A 23,097-nucleotide genomic window follows, 5' to 3' on the forward strand; every position below is an offset into this window, starting at 1 on the left:
GTCTGTAACCTGAGGTACCATTGTACTGCCATTTGCCGTATCCCAAGAGTGACCTCTGTTGCCTTAGAGACAAGTGGGTGGGCCTTTTCCCACCTCGCCTGGTGGGATGCCACCTCATCCTAGGATGGAGAACAATAGGTGAGGAAAGGGGCTGTGTATGGGAGAGTAGTTTGCATCAGCTGGGCTGATGCTGATATCTGGAGAAAGATATGTCTGCCATGTGCCGCTCCCAAGAGCTGTGACTTGGGAGTTTCCCTGGAACTCCCAGGGAATCAGATGAGGTCTTAATGCTGCGAGCCTCTCCATCCTACGTTCAGCTTGTATATATGTGTAAAGAAAACCATATATCCTAAAGACAACACAGCCCCCATTGACCTCCAGGGAAACCCAGCCTTGAGTTAGTGCTGGGACCCCAAGAGTCTCTTGCCGCTTGGATTGTGGGGGCCTGCCACCCCAATTTCTGGGCGGTGTGAGATTCTAGAGGTTCCAGACGTCTGTGTTTCCTCTTGGAAGTGAGGCACAGCGGAGACTCAGGGGTCTTTATGATATATGGCTTATTTACGCATCTATACAACCTGAGCCTACGATGGAACGGTTCACGGCATCAACATGCCCCAAGGGTCCTGTTTCTCCCATCACCGCAGCCTTGGATTCAAACCATCATGCTCTTACCAACTCTCCAGCTTGCCGCCTTTGCCAGCCTGCAACCTTTCCCCCTCTTTCTCCCCCCCCCCCCGTTTTTTCCACAGCTAGCTCTAAAACTGTGCTTTAAACTCTTTTCTAACTAACTGTGAGTTGAGGAGGGCCCCCACTCATTTGCCCTCTGGCACAGAGCCCCCTCTCCTTAGCTTTCTTAATGGACCATCACCTGCCCTTTGTTTTCTGAATGGCTCACCTTTCAGGCGATTCCCTCATGAGGAAGCTAGCCTGGCTTTTATTTTAACCCTTGATAGATTCAGGGGTTTAGGAGGCTTGAATTAACTCTAATACTTACCGGATACAACAATTTAGGGTCTGACACACACCCCAAACTCATAACAATACATATTTTTACCTACCTAGCAGGTTCCTGGTTTTCTTTTGTTTTGACTTACCTGTAGTCCTTAAACTTGCTTTTTTACCCATTGTGCTGAGGCTCCAATATTTGGCCACCTCATGAGAAGAGAAGACTCCCTGGAAAAGACCCTGATGTTGGGAAAGATTGAGGGCACAAGGAGAAGGGGACGACAGAGGACGAGATGGTGGGACAGTGTTCTCGAAGCTACCAGCATGAGTTTGAGCAAACTGCAGGAGGCAGTGGAAGACAGGAGTGCCTGGCGTGCTCTGGTCCATGGGGTCACGAAGAGTCGGACACGACTAAGCGACAAAACAACAACAACAAGCTGCTATTTTTGTTAGAAGCATAGTTGCTTATGGCTGGAAGAAGCATTTCATGCCTTCATTTAACGTCAGTGAATACCAGTGGCAGAAACGTCCCTTGGTTGCCATGGCAATGTTGTCCTCCCGCTTCTGATGTGGCCTGTTTAACCTGGAACTGACACTTCTATTTATCTGGAAGACAGGAAGAGCACTGCACAGGGACTGGGGTTGATGGAGTGAATTCAGTGGGGCCAGGAAAAACTCCATGCTGGCTCTTGCTATCAGGTTGAATCCTGACAAGACAGAAGTACTGTTCTTGGGGGACAGGAGGTGAGCGGGTGTGGAGGACTCCCAGGTCCTGAATGGGGTAACTGTGCCCCTGAAGGACCAGGTGCGCAGCCTGGGAGTCATTTTGGACTCACAGCTGTCCATGGAGGCGCAGGCCAATTCTGTGTCCAGGGCAGCTGTCTACCAGCTCCATCTGGTACGCAGGCTGAGACCCTACCTGCCCACAGACTGTCTCGCCAGAGTGGTGCATGCTCTGGTTATCTCCTGCTTGGACTACTGCAATGCGCTCTATGTGGGGCTACCTTTGAAGGTGACCCGGAAACTGCAATTAATCCAGAATGCGGCAGCTAGACTGGTGACTTGGGAGCGGCTGCCGAGACCACATAACACCGGTCTTGAAAGACCTACACTGGCTCCCAGTACGTTTCCGAGCACAATTCAAAGTGTTGGTGCTGACCTTTAAAGCCCTAAACAGCCTTGGTCCAGTATACCTGAAGGGGCATCTCCACCTCCATCGTTCTGCCCAGACACTGAGGTCCAGTGCCGAGGGCCTTCTGGCAGTTCCCTCGCTGCGAGAAGCGAGGTTACAGGGAACCGGGCAGAGGGCCTTCTTGGTAGTGGCACCCGCCCTGTGGAACGCCTTCCCACCAGATGTCAAAGAGAAAAATAACTACCGACTTTTAGAAGACATCTGAAGGCAGCCCTGTTTAGGGAAGCTTTTAATGTTTAATAGGTTATTGTATTTTAGTGTTTTGTTGGAAGCCACCCAGAGTGGTTGGGGAAACCCAGGGGGCGGGGTATAAATATAAATTATTATTATTATTATTATTATACCTAGAATTGCCTTTACTGCAGCTACACCTCTGGAATCCTGCCCCCGACCCCTGTTGAAATGTCACCTTGGGGCACAGACCAGTCCCTTTTTACTGATGCCTCTCTGTTTGAAGAGCCAACACTGATAAATTAGACCTTGCGGCAGGGGTGACAACAAATAGGACGTTTTGCAGAGCCAGATGCCGGCACCAGCTTGCAGATTTGCCAGCAAGACCCTTGGCCCTAGCTTGCAAAATTGCTTTCTGGGGAAAGCAATGCGCGCGCACACACACCTCTCCCGCCCCCGAAGGGATTTTTAAACATGCCATAAACGCAAAACGTGGTTGGTTGGTTTGCTTTATTTATTTGAGATGTTTGTGCCCCACTTTTCAGCCAGCAAGGTGATCGAAAACAAGGCTGTCCCCACCTGCTGGCTTACAATCTAAAACAATTTTATTATAAAAAATGCCAAGGGGAAAGGAGTAGGGATGGAAGAGGAAAACCGAACCCAAAACTGCTTTACCTAGTCTTGCATGTGTGGAAGCAATGACAGGGGAAAGGAGTGAGGCGGGGGGGGGTGCTGTTAGGGAGGGGGTGGGCTTGTGTCCTAGGTCTCCTGCTCATTTCTCTTCCTCCCCTTTTTTGAAGTTTCCTTAAAGGGTGCTTTGGGGCCCTTTGCAAAGTGCAGTGCTGGGGAGACTCTGGTTACAACTCATCTTAATTAGCATATGCAAATACTTATGCAACTTTGCATCATAAGACTCTGCCCCTGAGGCCATGAAGTACCTACAAAAGCCCTGCGGGGGAGAACATGCAGGGTGGCAGGGAGAGAGGACCAGACCACTGGTAAGTTTGGTAAAGGTAAAGGTAAAGGGACCCCTGACCATTAGGTCCAGTCGTGGCCGACTGGGGTTGCGGCGCTCATCTCACTTTATTGGCCGAGGGAGCCGGCGTACAGGTTCCGAGTCATGTGGCCAGCATGACTAAGCCGCTTCTGGCGAACCAGAGTAGCGCACAGAAACTCCATTTACCTTCCCGCCAGAGTGGTACCTATTTATCTACTTGCACTTGACGTGCTTTCGAACTGCTACGTTGGCAGGAGCAGGGACCGAGCAACAGGAGCTCACCCCGTCGCGGGGATTTGAACCGCCGACCTTCTGATCGGCAAGCCCAATAGGCTCTGTGGCTTAACCCACAGCGCCACCTGCGTCCCTGGTAGGTTTGGTACCAGTTATTTTTTTCTAGACCTTGGGAAAGAGGCTTGAAACTTCAGCTGCAAACAAGAGGTCTGCAGGGCCTCCTCCCGCTAAATAAAAAATAAAAATATTCTGTTCATCCACATCCACAATCCTTGATCCACCATCCTGCTGACCTATCTGCAAAGTGTTATAAGAATTTTAAGGTCATATATTAAAAAAATCAAATGTTCATAATTGTATATATAAACCACATGTCTGAAACCCTACAGATCACAGCTGTCAAACTTCCCTTTTTTTTGCGGGAAATTCCCTTATTCCAGTGCCGTTTCCCGCTGCTATCCCAGATTGTTAGATATCCGTAGACTGTCCCTGGGACAGGTGAGGCTGATGATCCCTTATTTTCAAATCTGAAAGTTGACAGCTATGCCACAGATTAGGTCCTGAACAAACTGACCTCAAATATTTCTCCCCATTGTCTCTTTCCTCACAAATCTTGTCTTAAGGGCACATTCAAGATATGAGCAGGGTGTGACCTGTGACCTAGATTCAGGAATTAAGTAGTTATAATAACAAAAGAGTGGCCAAAACCCAGATAATGCAATCAGGTAACTTGCCAGACAAGAGATAAACAACACACACAGGATTCTGTTTTAGACCACCCCCTGTGATGTATGTATGATGTATTGGGGGTGGTCTGGAGTTTGAGGGTGGGCAATTCCAAAAGTCTATATAGGGGCTTGCACACCTTTGTTCTGGGTCCTCCTTTCCTGTGGGTGAGGGAGCACCTTGTTGCAACAGTTAATAAAGATCAGGCTTACTAGCTGCTTTGCGTCTCAATATTCTCTGGTTGGCCTCTGTTATTTTCTCCTACCGACAGAGAACCTACAAAAGGACTCTATACGGGCTCTTGGATACCCCATAAAGGAAAAAGGAGCAGGTTTCTTTTTTACTTATATCAAAAGTAAGAACATAAGATGAGCCTGACCAACAAGATGCTCCAATTGTTGTTGTTTCGTCATTTAGTTGTGTCCAACTCTTCGTGACCCCCTGAACCAGAGCACACCAGGCACTCCTGTCTTCCACTGCCTCCCATAGTTTGGTCAAACTCATGCTGGTAGCTTTGAGAACACTGTCCAACCATCTCGTCCTCTGTCTTCCCCTTCTCCTTGTGCCCAGCATCAGGGTCTTTTCCAGGGAGTCTTCTCATGAGGGGGCCAAAGATGCTCCAAAGGGAAGCTCAAAAACAGGACCTGAACACAAGAGCAACGGTGGAGGTGGAACGTAACCATGGTGGCTAGTGGTATCATAGAACTGTAGAGTTGGAAGGGACACCCAGGGTCATCTAGTCCAACCCCCTGCAATGCAGGAATCTCAGCTAAAGCATCCATGACAACATCCAAATAGCTTTCTCTTCCTCCGTGTGTTCATCCAGTCCTCCCTTGAAGCTGTTCAAGTTGGTGGTGGGCCTCACTATGAGTTCCATAGTTTTAACTACGTGCTGCATGACAAAGTCCTTTTTTTAAAAAATCTGTCTGTAGCATAGCTGTCAAGCGTCCCTTATTTGGCGGGACAGTCGCTTATCCCAGTGCCGTGTCCCGCTGCTGTCGCTTATTGATGATGTCCCTTAAATTTCTTGGGTTTCATGCTCGCCCGGCTCAGGAGGGAAGCAGCGGCTCGGGGTCCTCCGCCTCAAAAGAGAGAGATTGAGAGAGAGAGAGAGCACGAGCTGCTGCGTCACTGTCTCTCCCTTTTCCCCCTCGGGGGAGGAAAGGGAGGAGACGGGTAGCGGCCAGTGGGCAGGCAGCCCCTCTCTTGTGAGACTTCCGCCGCACTGCCAGAGGCGGCAGCCTGAGGAAGGAGGAAGAGGAAGGGATGGGGAGGACACAGAAGGGCGGTGCTTCAGTGGCCGCCGCGGCACTGCAACCACCTCATACCGGGCTTGCAGGTAGCATGGGCAAGAGTCTCCCTCCCTCCCTCTCGGGCGGGGAAGGGCCGATGGAACTCCTCGCGCCAGGACGACGGCAGCCCCGACGTGCTGCTTAGCATCCCCTCCAACCAGTGCAGCATCTTAATGTAGTGATTTCCCCCTCTGCATCCCTTTCATAACACTATTTTTATAAATCATTTGTCCATCTAAAGTTCAATCTTTTACTACAAGTTTTCTGTCAATCCTACCAATGCATGTAACTCTTTACAATAGCTTTTCAAATAAATTATAAACTTTCCCATTCTTTATTAAAGAGGTCCTCTTCCTGCTTTCTAATTCTGCCTGTAAGCTTTGCCATCTCGATGTCGTTCATCAGTTTTGTCTGCCACTCTTCTTTGGTCGGAGTTGTAGACCCTTAGGATCATGTAGTCCAATCCCCTGCAAAACACAGTCAGTCGCAGCAAAAGCAGCATGGCTCCATCAGTGCCGGATTTCTCTATAAACTAAGCCAAATCCCTTATTTGGGCAGCTGATCCCTTATTTTCAAATCTGTAACTTGACAGCTATGGTCTGTAGCTTCCAACCAATTTCATAACAACCGTTTTTATTTGTGTTGTTGTTTTTTAACCGAGAAAGGGAAGGTGGGGTATATTTAGCAACACACCATGCTTTGTCTGCAAGGCAGAGTGAGCAGAGCGCGGCTCAGAGAACTTGCATTTAGAAGAGGCTGGTTGCTGCAAAGAATACAGCGTGCGTAAAATCTCTCCCGTCCGTCAGTGAGGAGCAGAAGCCAGTTTCATTGTACATTAACTCCCAGCAGGCAGGCAGGAAAGCGGCAATTAAGAAAACCAATTAAATGCTGTAGCAATTTCAAACATGCACACAAAACACTTACCTGAGCTTTCTCTCCGGCACCCGCCACCCCCCGCCCTGCTCTCAAGCAACCACATGCTGGTGTGTGCGGCTGTTTTTACTAGCAAGGTTAGTAAAGGAGAAGACAAAATGAGCGCTCAGGGAAATGGGATGATGGAATTAGAAACAGACATCTCTCCTGGTCGGTTGCAGTGGCGTAGTGTGGGGGGTGCAGGGGGGGCCGGCCGCACCGGCCGCAACATGGGGGGGCGCGCTCGTACTTGCAGCTCTCTGCCCCCTGCTAAAATCCATGGGTTAGGGGGCGCAAATTACTTGCCTTGCCCCGGGTGCTGACAACCCATGCTACGCCACTGGTCGGTTGGAGCATGGTGCTGGTAAGGCCACTCTGGGCGGCTTCCAGCAAAAGATTAAAAGTACATTAAAACATCAGTCATTAAAAACTTCCCTAAACAGGGCTGCCTTCAGATGTCTTCTAAACGTCAGGTAGTTGTTTGTTTCTTTGACATCTGATTGGAGGGCGTTCCACAGGGTGGGTGCCACTACCAAGAAGGCCCTCTGCCTGGTTCCCTGTAACTTGGCTTCTCGCAGTATATGTTGTATGTGTTTGTGTATGAATTGGGTGAGCCTGTGACCTGGACTCAGGAACTAAAGTATTAACCATCACAAAAAAATGGCCAGACCGCCTCCTTCTGTGATGTATGTATGATGCTTTTTTGGGGAGGTCTTGGGCTACAGGGTGGGCAATTTCAAAAGTCTATATAAGGGCTTGCACACCATTGTTCAGGGTTTTCTTCCCTCCTGCATGTGGTGAGTGAGGACCCTGTTGCAACAATATAATAAAGATCATGCTTACTAGCCGCTTTGCTTCTCAATATACTCTGGTTGGCCTGTTATTTCATCCTACCAATAGGGAACCCACTTAAGGACTCTATACGGGCTCTGGAATACCCCAGAGCAGTTTTTCTTATAACAGGTTCCAATAACTGGTAGCTCAGGCCTCTGGCAGGTGGTTTTGACACATCTTCCCACTTCCCTCTGGTTTTTCTGCAAAATTTCCCCACAATTCTGCAAAAAAGAAAGCCTCTGTATCCATTTTTTAAAAAACCAAATTGTTATGGCTTTTGGTTTAAAAGCTTGTTTATTCCATTTGTGTTACAGAAGTGGTTTCCAATTATTATTTCTATTATTTATCAATTACCCACCCCCCTAAGGTCTCAGGGCAAGTTAACAACAATTAAAGCCCAATATCTAAGTCGTTTTAAAACATCTCAGAATCACAGCCCTTGCTTTTGTGCTTTTCTTTCGCTTGGCTTATCTTGGATTAGCTCTTTGATTTTATCAGTCCAATATTTTAAATGTAGGCATGGCATTTTATTTGCAGCAGACAAAAAATGTTTCGGGGGGTAGCTGGGGAGACTGCGGCCTGGTTGCTAGGCAGGATTCACCCAAGACATTTTGCCCCCTCTGGTGAAAAAGAAGAAAATGGCACCTCTTTCCCAGACCCCCCAAAAATAAAACAGATAGGGCGGCAGCTAGCTGAATATTTCTCCAGCTTTGGTGGCCGCCCAGTTTAGGGGGCTCAGGACGGGCTGTCCTCCAATGAATGGGGTGTGGGAATGCTGTGGGTAGCAGGAGAGGATATATTGGTTAGATAGTATCCTTCCTCACTCACGCTAGAAAGTTTATTCATACAGCAGAGTACATTCCCCTCTTTACACAGCAGAAAGCTAGTTGCAGATTAGAATCTCTTAAATTTTATTATTCCTGGTGAGACCACTTTGACTCCCCCCCCCAAAAGAATAAAGACACAATAGTCCTCTTTTAAAAGTAGTAAGAAGTTTACTCACATTCAGTTCGCAGTTGCATCCCTGAAGGCAGGCTTTAGCTTAGAGTTACAGAAGAGGGTTTGAGTTCATCCTGTTAAGTTGTGGGTGAGCATATCAGACGACAGCTCTTGTTTATTCACAGGCCCAGAACAGAACTGAACTGAAGGGTTCAGCCAACCTGCTTATATAGAGCTCCACTACAAGGCAACAGTAACAACTTTCTGTAACTATCCAATCACTGAATGCCACTTTCAATTCCTTATTTGCATATATGGACCTGAGTGAAAACAGTATCCCCCTGCTGGCCCAGGGTGAGAACTTCAGTACATAACACATCCCATATACTAATGGTCTGTGTTTTTCCTTCTCACCCCTTCCCCTTTTGTCAAGCAGGAGACAATTAGCTGCCAGATGTATGTTTTACCAGCTTCAGCCAAGATTGCCTTTTAGCAGCTTTGATTGAATCACCTTTTATAGAAGATGGACATGACATCCACACTTCAGTACAATCCTTTGGCTGTCTACTCGGAAGTAAGTTTCATTGAATTCAGTGGCATTTATTCCCAGGAAACTGGATAGAGGATTTGGAAACTTCAGTTGGTCCAAAGGGAGGTGACCAGAATTACTAGGGGCACCTGATGACTGGAGAATATAATTCTAGACTTGTGCTAGATCCAATTATTACCCACAAGGATTCTTATATAAAGCTGCCCACATTTTAAGATCTATTTTGGAGGCCCCGCTCCCTGCATGAATGATCAAAGTGACTAAACACAAGAGACAGGGCCTTTTCAGTAGTGGTGCCAATGCTTTGAATTGCCCTCCCTGTGGTGACTTGCCTGGCCCTGACATTTTCCGGAAAGGAACAGAAATTATGCAAATAGGCATTTACCATCTAGTTCTGCTGCTGTTTTTAACTGCTGCCTTTTATGGTTGGTTGCTTCTAATCCTTTTTAAAGTGCTTTATTTGTTCTTTATCACATCATTGTGTCCCACTTTTTTTAAAGCGGCTCTGAGTATTTATTGGTAAAAGAGTGGGATATAAACATTAAATAGTAATAATAATAATAAATAGCATCCAGAACGTCCTTTTAATGCAGCACATTTTAGCTGATTTTTCATATCATCTCTTTGTATCCCCATCCTACTAAGAGCAAACTCCATCAGCCCCAGCCAGCAGAGTCAGGATATACTTCAATATGTTGTCGCAGTCACTTGAATACAATATAAAACAGTAATGACTTAAGAGCAGGTCTTATGTTTTATTTTTCCTTTCTTCATCTTGATCCACAGACCTTTACAAACTAGAACTTAATTTGGCTCCTGCATTAATATACCCCACCAATCCAGTGTCTCTGATAGGACTTGGCACATACATATGGTTTCAACACCAGGACTTTTTAAGTGCAATAAAACCAAAGCCGTGATGCTGTGTGAATTCCAGCTGTTGGTAATCAAAATCCATCATTTAGATTGGGGGGAGGGAAAGAAAATACTAAATTCCAAAGCCAATTCAACTTGTGTGGTCAAGGAAGTCCTATTGTATCACAGCTTTTAATATTCCTCGAAGCACCTTGTAACTCATCAGTTGCTGGTTTTCCTTTGGAGGGAAGGACGGTCCACGTTCCGTCACATAGGCATAAGGAAACCGAAGAACCCACAGTCCATCAGAAGGAAGTCTTATCTCTTGTTTCTCAGGGTAAAAGACAGGGCAAGGAGGTGGCCCTGGCTGAACCTAGGAATGAAAGAGAAACAAACATAAACAAAATCTCCAGGCAGGTAGCTGTAGCAAAATGACAAGTCTCTCATAAGAAAAGCCTACTGGATCAGGCCAATGGCTCATAGCTACCCAGATACCTATGGGAAACCAGGATTCAAGCACAGGAGCAACTCTCCCCTCCTGTGGTTTTGCACTACTGGTATTCAGAAGCATACTACTTGCTCCAACTGTAGAGGCAGAGCATAGCCATCATGGCTTGTAGCCATTCATTGATAGCCTTATCCTTCATGAATTTGCCCAGTCCTCTTTTAAAGCTATCCACTTCTCAGCCTTGTGGCTAAGATCAAGGGTAGTGGTCTAAAGACACCCTGAATACAAATAAAGGTCACATGACATAAACCAGGGGCAAGGAAGCATTTCCACCCCAAGGGCCACATTCATTCGTGGGGAACCTTCTGAGGGGCCACATGTGAGTCGTGGGTGGGGTCACAGGCAAAAGTGAGTGATCTATGGATGTGACTCTCAGGCTACACTCTAGCCATGCAAAAGTCAGGGGCTTCTACATAAGCCCACTCTATCCAGGCAAACAAGAGGTATTGCCACTCTCCCAGGACACATTCCAGTCAGGCAAAAGCACTGCAAAGGGTGTGGGGCCTGGAGAGAGAACCCCAAAGGCTACAGAGAGAGCGAGAGCTGGAGGTCTTAGGTCCACTTCAGGACCTGAAGTTTCCCAAACCCAGCCACAATGTGTGATACTGAAATGGCAAGACTATCAGTGCCTCCAAACAGGCAAAATTCACAAAGCTATTTGATCTGCCCTCCGCTTCAAAAGAACTGCCCTACTCCCTGGGCCAGTCACCCCCTCTTAGCCAAACCGACTTTGTGCAAAGATAAAAACTGCAGGGGAACTTTGACCACAAGCCTTGGAAAGGTAGGATGTAAATCTAAGAAAGACATTTAGTACAGGCCTAGCATTCTGCTGCTGCTATGGATTACTACTATTCATGTTCTAAGAACATTCACTAAAACACATGTTGAAATACTGATACGTCAGTTGCTGTGGTTATCTTGTGAAGACTTATTATACTGCACAGCCTTCCCCTGACCTATAGAACCAGACCCTGCCATGTGTGCTAAGAGCAGCCAATGGCCCATTTAGTCCAGCATCCTGTTCTAACATATGCCAGAAACCCAAAAGTAGGGCCTCAGCACAATACACTCCAGCTTTTCTATAATCTTCTCACCTGTGGCGTCAGTACTATCTGCAGTGGAGCATCAGGCACCACAACAAAGAGTCTCATCAGCTGAGCATAGTGCGGCTTCAGCCCCCGCCCCGGGTTGGACGACAGGATGTACAGGGGCATGTCGGAGTTGAGAGCCGATTCTTTGGGCCCCCCTCCCATCACCTTCATGACCTTCTCGGGGCCCGAACACATGAACCTCCGGCCGCGGGCATCCTCGTATTCGAACCCCACAAAGGCCCGGGCCACGTCATCCCGCCGCCTCCCTCTGCCCATGACGACTGCGCTCCTTTTCCCGGGGACAGCCTTGTTAGGAGCCGGCCAGGAATTCGTGTCCAGCTCCCCCTCCTCTTCTGTCCGTGTCCGGATGACAATGTCCCAAGGCATTAGGTAATTCGTTCCCAGGATGAAACCCTGCTGGTCTAAGCCGGTGTGGAAGTTGTAAGCCTTGGCAGGGCCGAGTTTTACTAGCGACCAGCTGGAAAACTTGGGCAGGAGGCCCTTGGGGCAATTGGAGTGGAGCATCCCTGGCAGATACTCAACCGTCGAGGCTTGGCGGTCAACCAAACTGGGCCTCTTCTCTCCTTTGGAGTCAGCTGCCTGCCCGTGAGATTCTGTGTTGTTCCCTCCGCCCTGAGGGTTGACTGGGTAGGTCCCCAGGCTGTCTGTGGACTGACCCAGACTGAGCGCTAAGCTCAGGCTGGTGCTCTCCCCCTGAGTCTGCGGCTCCTTCTCCTTCAGCTTTTCGGCTTCGCCCTCTGGAGGGCTGGGCGACGTCTCATTCTTTGCCGGTGCTGGTTCTGCAGTGCTTGGCTGGAAGATGGGGAAGCTGATGTGGTCCAGTTTCCCACAGCATTTCTCTTCCAGCAGCTAGGAAAGCAAAAGAAAGGGGTAGAAATGAGAAGGTTTGCAACCTAGAGCCGGGTGAGGAACATTGTTCAGCTTGAGGGTTGTGTTTCCTTGTAGGTAACCTTCTGCGGGGCTGCATAACAGTGGTGGATGCAAAACAGATGCAAAAGCAGCTAGAGCAATGGATGAGATTCCTATCTTTGTAACACAGGCCATAGCCCAGTCATGCATAAGGCAGCCAAACCTGCACACAGACACACACCCCTCCATCCTTCTAGGTGAGCAAGGGTCATTGTTCCCCTTCAACCAGGCTTTGGTTGTCGGTTTAATTATTTACTGGTGTTTTATCTTGTATTTTATTCTGTGAACTGCCCCAATTATAATAACAATTGTCCCAGCCCAACAATGCGTTCAAGCCAGGCAAAAACAACTAATGGGAATGTGGCCCAAGGGACAGGGGTGACTCGGGGAGAGTCCTGAGGGCCAAACAGAGGGACACAGAGAGCCACACCTGGACCTGGGGCCACAGGCTCGCCACCCTTGCGATATAGAGATGCCTCCAGGAACATGCTGTGTAAAAGCCCAAGGCCTGGAAGCTGGGTATCCAAAGGCTGCTGGGAGGTTGTGCCCCTCTCCCTCCTGGGCAGCAAAGGGAAGATGCACCTGGCCCCACTCTTTAGTTCAAAAAGGGGTGGGAAATCTACTGCCTCTGGCCTAAGTACAAAAGCCCTCTGTAAGCAATCGGCTTAAAGCTTTGGGCAAGAGCAATCTAACCCTTTCCTTGCAACTTGCTGGGGGGAGACGAAGAGGGAAGCAGGAAAAGCACAGGGGTGGGCCGGCAGAAGGAACAGAGAAAGGCAGGAAGCTGCCCACTTGCGGCCCAGATTCCAGCTGCAGAAGGCAGCCCCTGACAGATTACCCCAGGAGGAGTGTGGCTCTAAAGAGGGATGAAAAGGCCCACACAATGACAAGTCTTCAGCTGTTAGTTTACCCATCTATCTAACAACTGTATCGGCAAGAGGAAGGTGACAAATAATTACCTGATAGAAATCGTAATTTGCTGCTTTGATGTCGAATGGGTCGTCCCGGGGTGCTTGTTTCCTCCCACAGTTGCAGGTGCCAGTGGAGCGAGCTCGGCTGCTATGGTACAGGACAGGGGGGTTCCTGTCTGGTTCAGGTTTCTCCCCTAAAAAAGAGAGCCACAGAAGGAAAACTTCCATCAGTTGGTTCCTTTGACTTCTTTGCTTCTTTAAAAGCTTTGAACAACACAGAATCCAGAAACTTGAGAATCATAACCCCACTTTTTTGCAGTCCAAAAAAACCATGTATTTTGGAAGTGATGCAAGCCCTTTTTATCCCGGAAAACATTTGTTGCCACAGATTTTATTCAAAAGGGTGCTTGTCATTATACTGAATATTTTGTACTTGCTTCTAATGCAGATAGGACAGATTAAAGACCCCTAAGCCTCAGTGTGTGTGTGTGTGTGTGTGTGTCTATCTAGCCATCCATATATGTGTATATAGAAAGATGTGACATGCTGAAAGTTTCACCTTTCAGTTAGGGATCCCCCACTCTGGAAGTTGAACATGTAGCAGGAAATGATTGAACAATATTGTGAAGGACAATGAGGGCTAGAAACCTAAAAGATTAGCAAAAAGACTCTGCCTTCCTGCCTAGTGCGATCTGGCAGAGCCCATTCCAAACTTGTGTGAGTGTATATTAAGTGAGATGCATATGCAAACAAATAGAAAATTGGGAGTGGAGGAAGGAAGACAGTCCAGACCATGAGCTTCTAAACCCTGAGTGACCTGAACTTACCCGATTTCGGAAGCAAGTGAAATTTATGCACACAATGCTGGTCGGTCAAGCTCCTCTCCTCACACAGCTGGTGCCCGTTGCTCCAGAACTTGTAGCAGTCTTCGTGCAGCTGCAGGGCGTACTTGTGAAAGGCTGGTCCCCGGGCGTGCTGGCTGTAGACCCGCAAGGCCTGGGCCAGCTGGTTCTTGTGGATAGTCATGGTATAGTTGTGGGGCAGGTTGGACTGGTAGGCACTGTGGGCCATGGGGAGGGCCTTCTGGCAGCGGTTCTCTGAGAACTTGCTGTCAATGTCCAGGTAGCCTTCCAGAACCTTGATGCTCCCCATGATTTTAGAGGTCAGCTCCCCAATGGCCGAAGATGGGTCGCTGTCCTTGCCTTCAATGGCCACTTCGTACAGCTTCAGGGCTGTGGCCACCCACTTCTGGTAGGTGGGCAGCTCAAAGTGGGAAGGCTGTGGGTTCCTCCCTACACTGTCGTCAAAGCCCTTCTTGCCCAGGACCAGCTCCACGTGCTGGAAGAGGAACTCCTTCAAGGTGCAGTCCACCAGCTGCCCCGAGGAGCTGGAACTGCTGCTGCTGCTCTCCACGTGGAAAGACAGCTGCTGTCTCCCGTGCCGCATGGCCTGGTACCTCCGAGGCCCAGCCAAGGCAGGCGCCAGCGAGGCCTCCGCCTCCCGGGTGGTGCAGTTGCTCCGCAGCTGGTCCAGCAAGACAGCAATGGGGTCGTCGCCCTCTTGCGCCCCGCCGGCCACGATGTAAACAAAGGCCTGGTTGGCCGGGACGGTGAAGAGGCAGTTGATGCTCTGGTTGGCCAAGACCCGGCTCTTGCGGAAGATGCGGTAGATCTGGTCCTCTAAGGCATGCTGGAGCCGCCGCTTGGGAGAGTGCTTCTTTGCGGGGGGCTTCTCCAGGTGCCCACAGAACTCCTGCCCCCTGCCGGGCGCGGGCTCCACCTTCAGGGCTCCGTTGAGCTGGAAGAGGAAGAGGAGGCGGGGCGGGCAAGGCCTGCAGTTGAGCTTCCAGTCCTTGCCAACAGGGCAGTCCTTGATAGCGGCCTTCAGAGACGGCAGCACCTTCTGCCGCAAGCCGTCCAAGGCTCGGAAGACCCGGTCGTAGGTGATGTCGAAGGAGCAGGTGGGGTGGACCATGAGCAGGATGTGGCAGACGGAGAAGACGTAGAGGAGGCTGAGACAGTGGAGCTTCTCCTGGTGCTTCCAGAACTCGTGGGCCTCGGCGTGGGGCAGCTGGGAGCCGCCCGGGGCCAGGAGGTGAGCCCCCAAGCTGCCAGGCCCTCGGGCGTCCCCTATGGCATCCAGGTCCTTGCAGGCTTGCAGAAGCTGGTGACTGTCGCAGATGGACGTGAGGACCAGGTAGAGCACCTTGCAATCCTGGCTGTAATAGGCTTCCAGGAGGTTGTAGTCGCCCTGGGAAGAGGAGGCTGCGGAAGAGGAGGAAGAAGCCGAGGGGGAAACGGTTCCTGGGTCTGCGCCGCCGCCGCCACCACCTTCCCCTCCTCCACTATCAGTTCCTACAGCGGAAGATCTGGCCTCGCCGCCGCGCTGGAAGAGGGGGAAGACTTGCCTGTCGCACACCGTGTTCACCAAGGCCGCCTTCTCCGAGCTGAGCTGCAAGGCGGTCTTCCCGAAGATCCCCACCACGCAGACCTCCTCTTCCTCCCCCGGGGTAACTACCCCGGGGGCGACGCTGCTGCTGCTGGTGGCAGGAGCAGCGGGGGCGGCAGCGGCAGCAGGAGCAGGAGCAGCGGCTGCAGTGCCGGCGGCGGGGGTGGCGGCAGCAATGCCAGCGCTGCTGCTGCTGCTTCCCCGCTCCGCTCCAGCCAGCAGCAACTCATGCAAGCCCACGGGGCCTTGCACCGCCGTCGCGCCCACCATCCTCGCCTTTTGCAACGGCACTGCGAGCCTCCCCGCAGGGCTGTTTTGTCGCCCCCCGGGAGCAGCCGCCGTCCGAAGCCCGGGAAGCACGAAGGAAGAAACTGCGCAGGCGCGGGGAGGAAAAAGAGCGCGATATGTGTCGAAGCACCAGCCAATAAGCCGCCGCGGCTAGAAAGAAAAGGCCTTCTGCGAACGTGGAGATGGGAAAAAGTGAAGCGGGATACTCCCAGCGTCGGAAGGCGAGATTTCCCCTGTTGTTTCCACACTCCACCCCTTCGTTTTGTCAGGTTGCACTCTAGGCAGGCTTACTAGGTGTCTAGCCCCGCGGGCTTCCCATTAAAGGAAGGAGAACCCGCGGGGACTGCATCATTCCGCACCACTGAACGGGTTGACAGGGGTTAATGGAATTCTAATTCTAATAATAATAAATGGAAATAAATAAATAAATAAATAAAGGGAGGGAGGGACCCAAAGGGTCATCTAGTCCCAACCCCCTTGCAATGCGGGGTTGATGGGAGCTGCAGCCCAGCTACCTTATTGAATTATTGAATTATATTATTTATTTTGGTTAAAATAAATAAATAACAGGAATATTCGCTTGCACGTCTTGGTTTTCGCGGGGTGGGGACGGGGATCGAGGATTCCGTCCCCAAGGACCCTCCCAAATCCTGCTGCCAACACAGCAGGCAGGAGACAAAGGAAAAAAAAGGTCTGCAAAGTCAAGCCAGAAGGTGGAAACGTTGTGAGAGTCTGCTTTTAAAGTCTACGTTTGAAACAAGTGAGGGCAGGGAGGCGAAGGACTCTTTCCTTGCACATGCTCAGACATCACTATGAAGGCGCTGCGTCCTGGAACTGCCCTTCCTCTTTCTGCGAACCTCCGAATGGAGCGCGTGACCTGCTACAGGCGGGGTGTTGCCGTAAGCGCGCTCCCTTCTAAGTCAACGTGCACAGGATTGGGCCCTTAAGCATTGCACACGTGTATAGCCTTGTGCAGCTTTTCATATGCTAGCAACATATGATCTAAATTCCATGAATTCCCCACTTATTTCCTCCCGCGCACCTGTTGACAGATGCAGATGTGTGCTCGGCGATTGTCATTAAAGTACTTTTTAAGAGCAGGGTGGGGAACCTGCGAACCTCCGGAAGTTGCTGGACTCCAACTCCCATCAGTCCCAGCTAGCATGGCCAATGGTCAGTGATGATGGTAGTTGTAGTCCAACACCTACAGCGCTACAGTTCACCACCTTAGAAGCAAGACAGAAAGGTCCGAAGACGGTGGATAGGGGACAGAGGCTACGTATCTTGCCCAGACTGAGCAAAAAGGTAGAACTCTGCACGATCTGCAGTGCAGCAACTAGGTTCCAACTCCCAACAATTTATCAAAAGCAAGTAAAGTAGTTCTCCAGCACAGCTTGCCTTATGACAAATGCCTATCAACCTCCATGATTCTCTCCTGTAAGACTATAAATATGTATTGGTTGCTTTTCACCATGCCTGTTGCGTCGCTATACTGGCCACCTTTAATGTTTTGTCTTTAAATTGGTGAGCTGTCATAACTCAAGTGCAGATCTGCACAGAGCAGGCATCCCCAAACTCGGCCCTTTTGGGACTACAACTCCCATCATCCCTAGCTAACAGGACCAGTGGTCAGGGATGATGGGAGTTGGGGGTGCCTGGCCCAGAGGCATGCATGTTATGCCAATGGATAACAGTAGATTAGCAACGCTCACCTGAGCCAAGCCACCGATTTACATGTGGCTCTGGTTAGCGTATCCCACAAGTCTAAAAGTTTGCTTACCTCTTATGTAGGCAGCAGCCCATTATCCACTATTTGGTTATAGCACATAGGAAGTGCTGACTCTGTAAACACACAAGACGTAACCAGCTGTACTTTCGAATAAATAAGATATACTATTCATTGTATCGAATTGTAGATTTCAATGGAAGTCTCATAAAGTTTACTGCAATCACTACTATGCTAAAAGATGCACTATCCTGTAATATTACATATGAGCCTGCTCTAATGATGAAGCCTAGGATGGCGAAACAAGGCTAATATTCCAGAAATCCTTGTCTTAGACTGGTGAAAGGATTCTGTGGAACTGAAACAACCCTTCATGTGGATTATTGGAGTCTTTGAACAGACAGGTGGAAGAGATACTTTTACATGTATGGACCTTATGCATGAACTGACTAGACAATGAACTGATCCACTGGGTCTTGTGCTTTTTTCATTGTATTGTAGATTTCAACAGAAGTCTCATAAAGTTCAATGAATAGTATACCTTATTTATTCAAAAGTACAGCCGGTTACGTCTTGAGTGTTTATTGAGTATGTTTTACGTAACCATAGGTTTGTTGTTGTCCTGCTGACTCTGACCACACATTAGTCAGCCAACTCAGCATCCTCTTCACTGATTGGCAGCAGCTCTCCAGGTTTGAGACTAAAATTCCTCTCCCCCCCCCCATCTATCTGGAGATGCTGGGGACTGAACATGGGACCTTCTGCATTGCAGCGCTGATTGCTTAACCACCGAGCTACAGCCATTTCTTGAAGCATACATCAACCATGTAAATGGACTACCAGGTGTCGTTGGCTACCACTTACCGTATTTTTTGCCCTATAGGACGCACTTTTCCCCCTCCAAAAATGAAGGGGAAATGTGCCTGCGTCCTATGAGGCAAATGCAGGCTTTCGCTGAAGCCTGGAGAGCGAGAGGGGTCCGTGCGCACCGACCCCTCTCGCTCTCCAGGCTTCAGGAAGCTATCCACGAAGTCGTACAGCTCTCCCACGGCTTGGGGAAGAGGTGCCTGCACCCGAAGCCTGGGGGCGCGCTGAGCTCAGCGCCCCCCCAGGCTTCGGGCTTAGCGCAGCTCTCTGCAAGCCGTGGGAGGGCTGCGTGAAGTCGCGCAGCTCTCCCACGGCTAGCGGAGAGCTTGCCTGCACCCAGAAGCTTGGGGCGCGTTGAGCTCAGCACGCCCCAAGCTTCGGGCTTCAGGCAGCTTCCACAGCTTCGGGCTTCGTGCAGCTTCCACTTCCCACAGGGCTCCCTAGGCTGCGGATAGCAGCCCGCTGCCTGGAGTGCTGGGCGTGCTGCAGCAGAGCGCCCCGCGCTTCGGGCAGACATCCGCAGCCTGCTGCCCAGAGCGCGGGGCGCACTGAAGCTGCTGCTGGGGGGGGGAATAATTTTTTTTCTTTATTCCCCCCCCAAAAAAAACTAGGTGCGTCCTATGGGCCGGTGTGTCCTATAGGGCAAAAAATACGGTAATACATTTCTGATGAGACCCATCATCTTGAACAATAACAAAATACGCTTTTGCAAAGAGAACATGAATGAGGAGCAGAACAAGAAAGCCAGCAGACTGCCATATTATTTTTTATTGAACCGATTTCAGTCTGCGCAGCTTTACAATATTTAGTTTCAAGTTGCTCCAAAATGTGCCACAGGTAGCTACAGAAGCTATTTGTCTTTGAAATGTGCAGGAGGTAGGCAGCAAAGCTATTGAATTGAGACACGTAACAAACAGCAATAAAATGAGTAATGGGTAAGAAACGGATGCAGAAACACAGTGTAAACTGGTAAGTAATTGTAACTAGGTGAGCTGGGTTACAGCTGTATAATGCAGCATGCATATGTAGAGGTGTACATTTAGGAACACTTTAGTCTACTGACCATCTCTACCTTAGCATTAAAGGTTCAATCTTTTTTTTCTGGAATGCTCCATGTTTCAGATGGACAGTCTGAAGGGTGTCTGTTTACTCTGCAGCAAAGCTGGGGAGTCTATGGTCCTCCAGGTGTCACTAGACTCAAACTCCCTTCATCCACAGGCAGCTTAACCAATGGTCTGGAATGATGGGTGTTGTAGTCCAACACTGTCTGGCAGGACCACAGGGTCCAGATCCTTGTCTACAAAGCTTCACCCCCCCCAAATTTTTTAAAGCTTCTCCCTGGGAACTTTTGTGAGGATGCTCATAAGAGGCCCCTGTCCTTGCACAGATGAACAATCTCCAATATTCCAAGCTATGCAAGAATGTGTCATAAGCATATCAGGAGAAAACTGGCGCCACTTGTGCACAAATGCTCACAATATCCCTTCAAAACACTAAGGCCACATTCTACACCATACATGTAAAACACATTGCTTCTCACAAATAATCTTGGGAACTGTACTTCTGGGAATAATAGCTCTGTGGGGATAAACTACAATTCCCAGAATTCTTTGTGTTTTTCGGGTGGGGAGCACCTGTGCTTTACATGTATAGTGTGGATCTAACCCAACTGCATCTAAAGGAGAAATAAACGTTAAAAAGAGTTATGCGCCCAAGAGTTGTTTACCACAGTGTCTGAATTGAAAGGATTGCTATCTAAGTTAAGGCATTTCCTTCCATTGCACCGCCAAGGCCATTTGATGCTGGCGCCCTTTTGAGCTGCTCATGGGCTTGATGCAAAAGCAGCATGTCAACGGCCCTGGAAAACTAATGAGCTGAAGCTTCCTTTTCGGGTCCTGCAAATTTACTTTGCCTTTTAGTGCACTTGCAAGCAGACTCAAGGCAAAGAATACACTCTTCAGATTGCCGATGCAGCTTTTTAGCTGAGTTGCTATGGCCTTTTCACTAGCTTTCCTCTGTTTGATGACTCTCCAGTTAAACAAGTTCTGAAGTTCTTCAAAACCCAGTCTGACCGAAGAGAGTAGGACTGATGAGAAGTCTGTACCCCCGAAGACAAGCCGCTTTCATCAGCACTTTGAAAACAATAGCTGTCATCTTCAACCAGAAGCTAGTCTCCATCTTACAGATACAATCTGTACATAATGGTACACTCTGTAAATAGCTCTAGGTGCTACTCACATTTTTTAAAGGAGTGTTTGAATGACCAGCTGACGATTCCAACTTCTTCCATCATGGCAGAACCTCATTGTTTCTCAGCAGACCAAAAGGGTGTCAGGAACGACTCAACGTGCATCAGGATCTCAAACCAGAAGCAAAAACCTCATTTGAGGTTTGCTGAACATTCAGCCTCTTCCGGTACAAAGGCATGTTAGACCTCCTCTGCAATTCACTTTCCCCCCTCAGAGAAAGGGGCATTTTCCCTTATTGAGGAAAACATATACTTCCCCCCTCTAAGAGAAGGTAAAAAGGTATTCTTTATTATGGAGAAAACATACACAAATTCATGTGTACACATCCACTTTAGATGAAATTTCCAAGATTAACTGCCACCCTTCTGAATTTTAAGAACCTGGGAGTTTTTTTAAATGTTACTGTCCCCAAATCTTTTTTAAAAATAGTAAATACTTTAAATATATATATATATATATATATATATATATATATATATATATATATATATATATAAACATTTCAAGTAAGTTACAAATAAAACAAGGTTAGGAATGCCCAATTCCCCATGCAGGTATTTTATATCCTAAAGGTGTTTTATAGTGATAACCTCTTATTTGCCAATATGGTGTCAAGCAAGGAGGGATGCTCTCTGGATGCTGCTGGGAATTGTAGTTCAACAAATCCAGAGGGCCACAGCTTCCCTATCCATAAAGGAATAAAAATCAGCATGTAGGCTGGGGAAAAAAATACTTATACTGTCTCTCCATTGTGTGTTTCACCTGGGGATGGTGAGTTCTATTCTAAAGGACGATGAAGATCATCCTTTCTTTTCCCCTCCCTGCTCCCAGTGTATTTTATTGAAAAATAGATTCCTTCCACATTAGTAGTGCCCATCAGCAGAGTCCAGAAAACCAGCATGGGGAACTGTAGGTAGGCAGGAGATGCACTGCTAACTTTGCTCCTCAAAGCTGCTTCCTTTAGGCCAGTGTTTCCCAAACGTTTTTGGGCAACGGCACACCTGTTTACTGAAAAAAAATCTCGCGGCACACCACCATTAAAGCCCCGCCCCGTGACGTCAGCGCGCAGCGTCACGCCGGGAGGGACGCACAAAAGTGAAAGTTTTTTCCCTCGGCAGCTCCTCTCAGCTGCGCTCAATCCGCCTCGGAGCGCAGGAGCGATGCCTCTCTCTGGCTCTCCCTCCGCGCAGGCTGAGGGAGGGAGGGAGGGAGGGGCGCGTGTGACCCGTCTCTGCTGGGAGACCAAACCCAGCGAGGCAGAGTCGCGCGGAGGCGCCCAGGCAGCGCTGCCGGCTGCGAGGAGGAGCGCCAGGCAGCAGCAGGAGGCACGGCCTCTCCTCGCCGCCGCCGCCCCGCCTCTCGCCGCCCGACTCGCCCGCCTCCCTCCAGGTATCCCGTGGCACACCAGCCGATGTCTCACGGCACACTCGTGTGCCGCGGAACCCCGGTTGGGAAACACTGCTTTAGGCAACAGGGATGGAGAGGGACTCTTTGGGTGAGCCAACTGTCAAGAAAAGAGAGAGAGAGGTTTCAACTTTTCCTTCTGGCTGTAACTTCAGTTTTTGCGCCGTTCTGCCCACACTTCCTAAAGCCCCCGCCCTCAAGTTCTTTTGTACAGATGCAGAATGCATGTTAATTGTAGCAACACCTCTTGCTTGGGCTGGGGGAGGATGGGGAGGGTTGTGAGTAAGTGTGCACAGGCAATCCCGCATTTACACGCGTTCAAAATGTGAACGTGCATTACGCCAAACCCAGAAGTGACCCGAAAATGTCACAAAAAGGAGCGGAACGGGAAGGGGTGGGGTGAGGGAAGCACTGCTTGTAGGCTTTTTCAATGCCGTTTCAAATACCGTATTTTTTGCTCTATAAGAGGCACCCGACTATAAGACGCACCTAGTTTTTAGAGGAGGAAAACAAGAAAAGCCAGCAAGACACGCTCGCTCGGCGTGGCTCTTTAAAGATAGAGCGGCTCTTGCTGGCTTTTCCGGGAGGTGGGAGAAGGGACTGACGGGCTGCCCTCCGTCCCTTCTCCCACCTCCCTGAAAAGCCAGAGGAAGCTGCGCAGCTATCGCTGAACCCAGTGGAGCAAGGGCTCCCTTCCGTTCCTCCTCCCGCTTCGCTGGGAAGCCAGCAGAACAAGAGGCGCTGCACAGCTCTCGCTCTTGCTCTGCTGGCTTCACCGATAGCGGCGCAGTCTGCATTCGCTCCATAAGACGCACACACAATTCCCCTTACTTTTTAGGAGGGAAAAAGTGCGTCTTATGCAGCAAAAAATACGGTATTCACTTAAATGGCCTCGGTCCAGTATACCTGAAGCAGCGTCTCCACCTTCATCGTTCTGTCCGGACACTGAGGTCCAGCGCCGAGGGCCTTCTGGTGGTTCCCTCACTGTGAGAAGCCAAGTTACAGGGAACCAGGCAGAGGGCCTTCTT

General features: G+C 49.4%; 1 protein-coding gene and 2 long non-coding RNA genes across 3 annotated transcripts; 1 reads left to right on the plus strand and 2 right to left on the minus strand.

Annotated features, from left to right (window-relative positions):
* Positions 1-8,635: 8,635 nt before the first annotated feature.
* On the plus strand, positions 8,636-9,527 carry LOC309538055. The gene is made up of 2 exons (XR_014222093.1): positions 8,636-8,816; positions 9,438-9,527. It is a non-coding gene; the product is annotated as an uncharacterized lncRNA (long non-coding RNA).
* Positions 9,528-15,890, minus strand: LOC309538054 (nonsense-mediated mRNA decay factor SMG8-like). The gene is made up of 4 exons (XM_082233296.1): positions 13,915-15,890; positions 13,136-13,281; positions 11,250-12,116; positions 9,528-10,020 (listed from the first exon to the last, which is right to left on the minus strand). The coding sequence occupies exons 1-4, from the start codon at positions 15,803-15,805 to the stop codon at positions 9,823-9,825; spliced, it is 3,102 nt and encodes a 1,033-aa protein (XP_082089422.1). The 5' UTR covers positions 15,806-15,890; the 3' UTR covers positions 9,528-9,822.
* A 5,605-nt stretch (positions 15,891-21,495) lies between these two features.
* On the minus strand, positions 21,496-22,994 carry LOC309536551. Its single transcript, XR_014221610.1, has 3 exons — positions 22,976-22,994; positions 22,123-22,169; positions 21,496-21,619 (listed from the first exon to the last, which is right to left on the minus strand). It is a non-coding gene; the product is annotated as an uncharacterized lncRNA (long non-coding RNA).
* Between the last annotated feature and the right edge of the window lie 103 nt (positions 22,995-23,097).

This window comes from Podarcis vaucheri, assembly GCF_965113315.1.
Source record: "Podarcis vaucheri genome assembly, chromosome: 7".
Taxonomy (NCBI): domain Eukaryota; kingdom Metazoa; phylum Chordata; class Lepidosauria; order Squamata; family Lacertidae; genus Podarcis; species Podarcis vaucheri.

Excerpts from the sequence above, each read along its gene's own strand:
- LOC309538054 (XM_082233296.1), bottom strand. The coding sequence starts at position 15,805 with ATGGTGGGCGCGACGGCGGTGCAAGGCCCCGTGGGCTTGCATGAGTTG. Across the intron at positions 13,282-13,914 it reads TCACTTGCTTCCGAAATCGG|GGGAGAAACCTGAACCAGAC; the intron begins GTAAGTTCAGGT and ends TCTCTTTTTTAG. Across the intron at positions 10,021-11,249 it reads AGATAGTACTGACGCCACAG|GTTCAGCCAGGGCCACCTCC; the intron begins GTGAGAAGATTA and ends TTTCATTCCTAG.